Here is a 9,121-nt window from a genome sequence, read left to right as displayed (position 1 = left end):
TCACCCAGGGAAGTAAGCGTGTGTGTGTTTGTGTGTGTATGCGTGTGTCTCCTTGCACCCCTGTTCAGTGGGACCTCGGAGCCTTCACCCAGGGAAGTAAGTGTGTGTGTGTTTGCATGTGTCTCCTCGCATCCCTGTTCACAGGGACCTCAGAGTCCTTACCCGGGGAAGCAAGCATGGGGGCTCCCACACCCCTGTCTGTACAGAGGTTGAGTCTTACCCCCTTAGGGCTCTGGCCATGTCTAGTGAGAGGCAGTGAGGCCGCCTGGGCAGAGCAAAGGCTCTAGGGCCAGGAGACAGGGTGTGATCTCAGCTTATGACTTACATGCCGTGCAATCTCGGGCACGTTGCCCAATCTCCCTGTGCCTCAGTTTCCCATCTGTGAAGTGGAGATGACCATAACAGCACGCCCCACACGAGGCAAGGAGAGGAACTAATGAGTTCATATGTAGAAGCACTCAGCCCGGCTCCCGGCACCCGGGCACCCGGGGAAGCATCCGGAACTACTTGCTGTCACTACGCAGGACGCCCAGGCAGAGCAACCGTGCCGCCTTCTTGGCGCTCTGGAGTCTTGTGTTTAATTGTCATTTTGGGGTTCACCCAAGTGAGATGTGTCTTTCACAACAGACTCTAAAGAATGGGTTCTTTAACCCAGGACTTCACCAAAACAGAGGGATTAAGTGCAGCTGGCTAAGTCCCATGAGGCAATCAGCAGGTAAACAGTGGGCCTTGCAGGATTAGCAGCTGCAAACAAGATGCTCTGTCCCCATGTGCATTTGCAGGCCCCTCCCTCCTCAGGGAAAAGCCTGGGTGGGCTCCTGGTGGAGGGGTCCCTGGGGCAGTAACCACCTGCTTCAGGCCCCACCAGGTGAGGGAAGGGTGTGTGTAACCCTGACGGTGACATCTCATAACGTCGAGCATGCCAGCAGCATGCCGGCAGCCCCCCCTTAGGCCCAGGCCGGAGAAGAACGCAGGCAAAGACCCGGAAGGATAGCCTGGCAGGAGTCAGCAGCTGGGGTGTAACTGTGAGGCGAACATAGTATAAGGTTGCTGGAATCTAAAGGGGATATGGGGACAGAAGCGACTTGCTCTGAGGCTGAGTATCAGGTAGGGCCAGATCGTCAAAAGCCCCGTGCACCCAGGAAGGGAGGCGAGTGTTTGGTCTTGGGTGAGGGAGTTGGAGTCCAGCAGTAGCTCTGGTCTGGAGGGTGGGTTGGGGGGTGAGGGGAGGAATTGGAGGGAGGCTGGTTTGTAAGACGTCCAGGGAGGGCTGAGGACGCCTGGAGTAGCCAGGCCAGTTGGGAGTAGGAGTGAAAAGCTGACTTGAGACGTTCTGAGGGCAGAGCGGGTATCGTTGGTGCCTGACTGCTGACCAAGATGGAAGGAAAGAGCTGAAGGCGGGGCTCCATTTCTCTAGTAACAACTTAGAAACACTGATGGCTTCCTGAGACCAAGCAAAAGCCCGGGCTCCCCGTTTGATGTTCGTCGGATGGGCTCTCTGGGGCCGGGTGTCTTACTCATGCCGGGTCCAGAACACACTTCCCACTCCAAATCCTGCTGGACTGGACGGAGTGGCCTCCAGACCCTCCATCCTGTGTCTGTGTCTCACTCACTTCCAAGTGGCCCGAGGGAGACTCAGGCCCTTTCAGATGGCCACGCAGCAGGGACGGGGCCAACACGGCAACACAACCCCGCTCCCTTCTTGCACACAAAGCACCCAACCTGGCCCGATGACCTTGACCTGGGCCCTGCAGAGCGAGTGGACGGTGGCCACAGGGCAGAGCTGGTGCAAGGTTCTGGGAGGGTGAGGGACAGGGCCTGAGGGCAGCAGAGAGGGCTGTAAGAGGCATCCTGGGGTCAGGAAGCCAGCAGAGGGCAGGCTGGTGGAAGGCCAGCTCCAAGGTGCCGCCCCACAGGCTGAGGCAGCTGGGCTGGGAGGGGGCATCGGTGGTGCCCAAGCAGTCATGCGGGGGGTAGGGAGGTGGGGAGAACTAAGCCACCGGGCAGCGTTTGGAGGCAAACGCTGGGACTAACACCCTGCAGCCCGGGCAGCACACGCACCAACGTGTGGTCCACTAGAGCCCCCAGATCCTTTTCTGTGAGCTTCAGGGAAGCCCAGTCTCAGCCTTTGCATGTGACAGGTGTGGAGGATAACTGCTGTGCACGCATTTCCCCACGTTTTCATAAAAATAAAGCAGGTAAGAAGCAAGTCTGGGCTTTGAGACATTAATTAAAGGCACTAGGTTTCTTTATTTAACTGAGGGTTGCTGCCTCATTTGGGATAATTAGCAAAGTGAGAGCATCTTTGTTGTGCTCGACAAAGTGATTAATTCAGACTCCAGGTGAATTTTGGTTCCTCAACGTCTTTGGATGCGGAGATTCTCTAGGGAGGGGAAACATCATCAATTACTTGAACAAGCCATTGCCTCAAAACATGATTCCGGGTGAGGCCACTGACGCAGACGGGACAGGGGCACGGACAGGAGAGAACAGGGAGGAGCTCGGTCCTGGGAGAAATGTCCAGGTGTCTCCTGGCAACACTTCTGTGACCTGGTTGTTTGGCCCCCTCTGTGAGCTGCAGTTTGGTGACCTGGTGGCCAGACCTCAGGGCTTGCCAGCCTCTCTCTTAACACGGTGGGGAGCATTTGGCAGAACTCAGAGTTGGAGGGACACGGGAGAGACCAGGGCTCAGAAGCACGTCAGACTTGAAGGGACTTTGTAAGACACTCTTTGGCTGTTTTACCAGATGAAGCAGCCACCCTCAGTTAAATAAGGTAACCAAACCCATTGCTGTCAGTCGATCCTGAGTCACAGCGGCCCCTGCAGCACAGAGCAGAACTGCCCACAGGGCTTCCAAGGCTGTAATGTTCACAGAAGCAGTCTGTCACATCTTTCTCCCACGGAGCGGCTGATGGGTTCAAATCTCCGACCTTTCCGTTAGCAGCTTAGTGCTTAACCACTGAGCCACCAGGTCTCCTTAAACAAGGAAACCTGGTGCTGTTAGTCAATGTTTCAAAGAGCCCAGATCCACACTTCAGTTGTTTCATTTTTATGAAAATACAGGGAAATGCATCAGAGCAACCCTCAAGAGCAGGAAGGGTGCAACTTGGCTTCCTGGAAGTTCATAGGAAAAGGATCTGTGGGCTCTAACGGACCACAAGGTTGGGAAGGTGTGCTGCTTGGGCTGCAGGTGGTTAGATCAGCGTTCCCCTCTCAAGAGCTGGATCCCCACTCCTGGGATGAGAGGACAGGCCGGGGCTTCTCCTGGGCCTGTTACGCTTCTCTGGGAGGGTACGTTAGTGTGGGCGTTTTGGAAAGCAATCTGGCAACGTCCGGGAAAGCTGAAATCCTCTATCATAGAATCCAGCAACTTCCCGTTTTCATGTCTACCCTTGATGGACTCTTCAGTCTGTGCACAAAGAGATATTTACAAGGACATTCATTGCAGCAACGTTTGTAACAGAGAAAACCAGGAACGAACCTCAGCTCCACTCACACGCTACCCCTACAGCATGGAACAATGGACAACAGGCAAAAGGAATTAACACAAACATGGATGACACGCAAATGGAGTCCAGAAACAATGTCCAGTAAAAAACAAACACTGACTGGTCATGTTCCGACTAATTCTTTAACCAGAGTTGGAGTAGACCAACTCCTCTTGCCTTGTGGATAAGCCAGGGCAGGAATGTGAGAGAAAGAACAGCTTCAATGTTGGGAAATATTTTAGGAGCTGGAGGGGAAGGAAAGGCAAAAACATGCTTTCTCTCCCATGATGAAAGAATTGCACATCAAGATGCACTGTGAGGACTGCCAGACGCAGAAAACCCTTCATGACAGCATGGGGTGAAATGGCCAGGTCGTACTCCGATGAGGGGCTAGCAGAGCAAACTTCCTGGAAAGCAGTTTGACATTGTGGATCAATGTCTAAAACTCATGGATTCAGATCTGGAAAAGCTTTCTGCACAGAGACGCTGGGTGTAGAAGCAGAACTGAAATTAGCGAACAATTTGAAAACACCTGAATAGTTAGCTGGCAGACAGGCTAGTACATTATGATCTTTTCACTTCAAGGAAAATCATTCATTATACGGCGATAAAAATAATGTTCACAGGGGAGGAAGTTACGATGCTTGGGAGCCCGAGGGTGATGGGACAGTTCAGGAACGGTTCATGGGGATGGTTGAACTACACAGTGAATGTCAGTAAATGTCACTGAAATGGACCAGTGGCAATGGTGGAAATGGCGACTGTTCTGTTACCTGCATCCTTAAGACATCAAAAAACAATATTCATAAAGGATTCTTAATGAGAATAGTTTCTTGTTAAATGAAAACAGTATAAGATGAAAGAGTCTGATCTCAAATATATGTCAAAATATGTAGGAAAAAGTAGAAAGAATGGCATGAACTGAGAGTAGCCTCTCTCCCTGAAGGTCCCAGCTTGTTTTGCCCACATTTCTGTAAAGCATTTCAAGATTTGTCTTCCAGAAAGCTAGCAAACCTCACTCCCTATTCTGGTCTCTTGAAGAACCTTAGGAAAAGGCAATGACTTAAGGCCCTATTTCCAACCAGGCTTTCAACATGGAAAGTCTCCTTACAGGACTGCTGGTGAAGCCTTTGCAGACACTGGCAAGGGGCTCCTTGTCCCCAAAGAGCAGGACAGGTGGGCTGCCTGGTGTCACCTGTCCTCAGAGCAGGAAGATTTTTATCCCGGGAGAAGTGCTCTCGGCCAAAGGATTCTTGCACTGTTGCAAAGATGCCAACAGTCTCTGGAAGGGGCAAAAGCAGCGGGCCAAATAGGAAGTTGCTGATAGGAACGTCAAGGACGGGGTCCCTGGGCAGTGGAAATGATTGGCATGCCCGGCTGCCGACCGGAAGGTTGGAGGTTCAAGTCCAGAGATGCCGTGGAAGAAAGCTCTGGTCATCTACTTCCATAACAGCAGCACTGGAACCCTGTGCAGTAGTTCTACCACGACACCAAGAGCCAGAGCCGACTGCTTAATGGCAAGGGTTTAATGGGTGAGAAAGGAGTCACTGTCCCCAAGGGGCAAGCCCGGGACTGCTGTCCTGTGAGGCTTAGGAACAAGGATGACCGACGTCCTGGCTGCCCGGCTGTCACTCGCCTGTCTTGCTGCTGCAAACCTCAGCCATCTTGACCATTTCTTTAATGATTCATCGAAACATCCAATCGACTGTGAGTGGGCTCTTTGGATAAACACTGGGTTACGCAGCTTTGTTGAATGCCTCAAAAGAGGGCCTTTGTGTTGGGGAAAACCCAAATGGGGAAAGTTCCAGGTTTTCAAAATGGTCCCTCACTTGGGAATTGAGGGCAGTGGGGTTCAGGGGTAGAAGTTTCACCTTCCATGTTGAAGACCTGGGTTCAGTTCCCGGCCACAACGTCTCATGGCCAACCACCACCCATCTGTCAGGGGAAGTTCGTGTGTCCCTATGACATGGAACAGGATTCAGTGGACCTTCCCAACTAGGACAGACCAGGAAGAAAGGCCTGGGAATCAACTTCTGAAAGTCAGGGGAAGCCCTGTGGACCTCAACGGTCCAGTGCACAACGGTCATGTGAGGCCGGCGCAGGGCTGGGCACCACGTCATCTGGTTGTGCACGAGGGCAGCTAACACGACAGCTCGGGAAATGACCCGTACTCTCCGGTTTATTTTGGGAACAGAAGGTCAAAGGCGCAACTGAGCTGTGCAGTATGTATCCTGTTGCAGTGAACGAGTCCTTGAGGCACCAAGGCAAAACCAAAGAGGCCCCAGCCAGCTCACTGTACTTCTTTCTGTTGTCATTTCCAACTGAAATAGCTTTAATGTAAACAACGACAGATGTCTAGAATCCCAATTGTGGTGTATTTGCATTAATGCCTGTCAAAGGAAAGCTGTCCTAAATATCACAGGGTGGTGACGATGGCGTGGCGATGGCACGTACCTGTTCTGTACAGGAGTATCCTAGGCCACCGCACTGGAATGACACAGGACTTAATGACAGCATGCCACATAAAAAAGGAGGTTTCTTTCACAATGGCAATTTTAAAAGTAACATGGGGGAAATTTTTTAAAAAATATCTTGTTTCCTTGGCTCTAATGCTCATTCATGGAGCCCTGGTGGTGCAATGGTTAAAGCACTCTGCTGTGAACTGGAAGGTTGACAGTTTGAAGCCACCAGCAGATCCTCAAAAGAAAGACCTGGTAATCTGGCCCTGTGATGTCTTCAGCCTAAGAAACCCTATGCGGCAGTTCTGTCACATGGGTCGCTGCGAGTCAGAGTGGACTCAGAAGCCCACAAAAGCAACAGGCACTCATTGTGGGTACCCCTGTCATTGTGGGTACCCCTGGGATCTGTAGGTTCTAGCTGAAGAGCCTGTTGAGACTGACAGAAGGTGGTGCGGGTACCCTGAGAGTAGGGTACAGAGAAGGAAGTGGGAACAGGGAAAATTAAGCCCACTTTCCAGTTTTGCCCTCCGGGTCTGGTGGCGGTGACATCTCCCTGCTGCCTTGGATGTGGCAGCTCTGCTGATGGCACCATTTGGGCAACTCACCACTGACGACATGTGACTTCTGTGCTTGAGTCCAGCAGCAAAGGAAAGTTGGAGGTTTTGTTGAGGACACTCCCCGTGGGTGCCATATGCCTGGAAATGTCGGAATTTTGTGCAGGGACACACACAGTGTAGCTGTAAGTGGAGTTACATAATTAGGGCCTGGGCTTGCATAACGATTAGCATGTGTGATGAGGCACGGGCTTCTTGTCCTTTAATTAGACAATCAAGACAGCTAATTACAAAATTAAGATGTAATTACGTGGTCCAAGGTCTATGTAGTTCTTTCTGCCCACTGGAGATTCCATTTAGAAAACAAAAGGGGTGAGCGGAGGGACCAGAAATGATGGGGGTGTTAAAGGGCTGGCGCGTCTCTGGTTCTCCCATCAGGTGTCAGGGGAGGAGCCAAAGTATCAGTCCACTTGAACTAAGAACTTACAAACTGTGATGCCAACAATTGGCCCACCCGCTATGAAGAGGAAGGCTGACATGACTAATCTGTAACTCACGTGCGCTCCCGAGCGTGGTTTTGATTACATTTGAACACGGGCTTCCGTGATGTGTTGGGAATTCCTTCAAATCCAATAATGCAGCCATACAGCTGAAAATTCGGTTGGGAGAGTGGGGAGGGGGCCCTGCCTTCCCTTTCTGGCCTGGCCTGGTTCTCCTTGTGGCCACTTTACAAATGGACTCATTGCTCAGAAGAACCCAAAGCAGCCCTTAAGTGGGCTGGCCTTCCCCTAAAGGTTTGAGTCTTTGCTGACATGTTGTATGATAAATGCTTTTCTTTGGGGGGAGGGGTGCTGCAGGTGGGAAAGACAGAGGTCAAAGAATACAGCATGTTCCGTCTTTCTAATGGAATATTAGAATATTCTAGCAGGGTTTTTTTTTTTTAAGTTCAGTACTTCTACAATGCCAGACTCTGGTAATAGTCTATATTTCTCCTTGTCTCAAAATTGAGACTTGGCCCATCTCTGCATGATGCTAAACAGCCAGTTTGACTCATTAATTTTGCGGAACGAACTGAACTTTTGACCCAATTGGCTGAGTGACTGAAGATCGCAGCCATATGGCCAGGATTTTCGGAGCCAGTTCTGACTTCCACTGTGTTATCCGCCTGCTCCCATCGCTGTGGAAAGATTCTAGTGCTTCCAGTGTTTGGACAGCAGCCCCGCACTTCTCAGACGGCAGCTTTCTCCTAGAAAGTGGCGCAGAGATGTGTTGGACCACGTTTCCTCATTTCTGGGTCAGAAAGCCTGCTTGCCGTGTGGCTGTGGGCCATGAAATTGAAGGCTTGAGAAGACCGCGAGTGGCCGGTGAGAGGCCGCACTTCCATGGTGGCGCTCCCTCTAGTGCATCAAGCATCCCGGTTAGGCGTTAGGCCGGCGGGTGAGGAGAGTCAAGTGATACGTATAGGTCAGTGTTGACCAAGAAAACACCCACCCTTGCCTAGGGGGGTTATTCTCTGCCATTATGTGCCTTATCTAGAAGACAAATGTTCCTGATAGATTCAGAGGCAAAGGAATAGAACTGGTGAGAAGTGCATTTTTAGAAACAATGGATTGAAGGGAATTTAGGGTTGGGGTTAGACTAGTTCATGTCTAAGGTATGGGTTATATGTGAATGGATGGAAGGAAGGATGGATGGACAGATGGATGACAAGATGAGGGATCAGAGCTGGATCACTGTCATCACATGAAAATTCAAGCCAGTACAGGGTTCATCACAGACCATCTTCACACTTGGCACACCCTTGGTGTTGGTGATCCAAACGGGAGCTCTGAGGCTCTGGGCTCCTTGATCTCTCCATTGGAAGAAACTGACTGAGTTCCTATTCACTTGCTCACCTCTAGGCCTCTCCCTCTTAAATCCTTCAAAACAAAACAAAAAAACCAGTTGCCATCAAGTTGACTCTAACTCACGGAGAACCCACGTGTGTCAGAGTAGAACTACACTGGGCTGTCAATGGCTGATTGTTTGCAAGTAATACTGCCAGGCCTTTCTTCCAAGGTGTCTGTAGGTGGACTTGAACCACCAACCCTCCGGCCTGCAGCTGAGTACATTAGCCATTTGCACCACTGAGGGATGCCAGCGTCACTTTTAGAGAACCCAGTAGTTCTGGTTCCTAGTAAAGCTTAAGCATGAACACCAATGTCTTGATTTTCCACTTTGCTTCCTTCCTCAGGTACTCCATGTCAGCGTTCTCACAGCTGGAGAAGTTGGGCATCCGACATCCCAAGCCTTCTCCTTTCATTGGGAACTTGATGTTTTTCCGCCAGGTAAGGATTTTCTTCCACGCTCTTAGTGGGATAATATTTGCCTGATCAGAAAATATGCTTGGTCCAATACAGGCCTCACCGGTGCCACTGCTCCCACATAGGACGTCCACACCACACACACTGAGGCTGTGCTATGTGTGAAGTCACCCAGAGAAATCCCTCTGCTGGGATGAATTCTTAGGTGATTACAATAATCAATCACTTATCTCTATTCCTGTTATCCATGCATCTATTCACCACCCACCATCCATCATCCATCCATCCACCATCCATCCATCCACCTTTCATCTAAC

At 50.8% G+C, this 9,121-nt stretch overlaps 1 protein-coding gene across 1 annotated transcript in view; it reads left to right on the top strand.

Moving 5' to 3' along the window:
• The window catches only part of TBXAS1 (thromboxane A synthase 1), a 173,694-nt gene that overhangs the window by 27,646 nt on the left and 136,927 nt on the right, over window positions 1-9,121 (top strand). The window contains exon 2 of the mRNA XM_007952763.1: window positions 8,735-8,828. Coding sequence (XP_007950954.1) covers window positions 8,735-8,828 — 94 coding nt within the window. The remainder of the gene's footprint in view (window positions 1-8,734; window positions 8,829-9,121) is intronic.

This window comes from Orycteropus afer, unplaced genomic scaffold, assembly GCF_000298275.1.
Source record: "Orycteropus afer afer isolate SDZICR_OR568_19922 unplaced genomic scaffold, OryAfe1.0 scaffold00358, whole genome shotgun sequence".
Classification (NCBI taxonomy): Eukaryota; Metazoa; Chordata; class Mammalia; order Tubulidentata; family Orycteropodidae; genus Orycteropus; species Orycteropus afer.
Note: the sequence above shows the minus strand (reverse complement) of the source record. Positions and strands in the feature narration are given on the sequence as shown.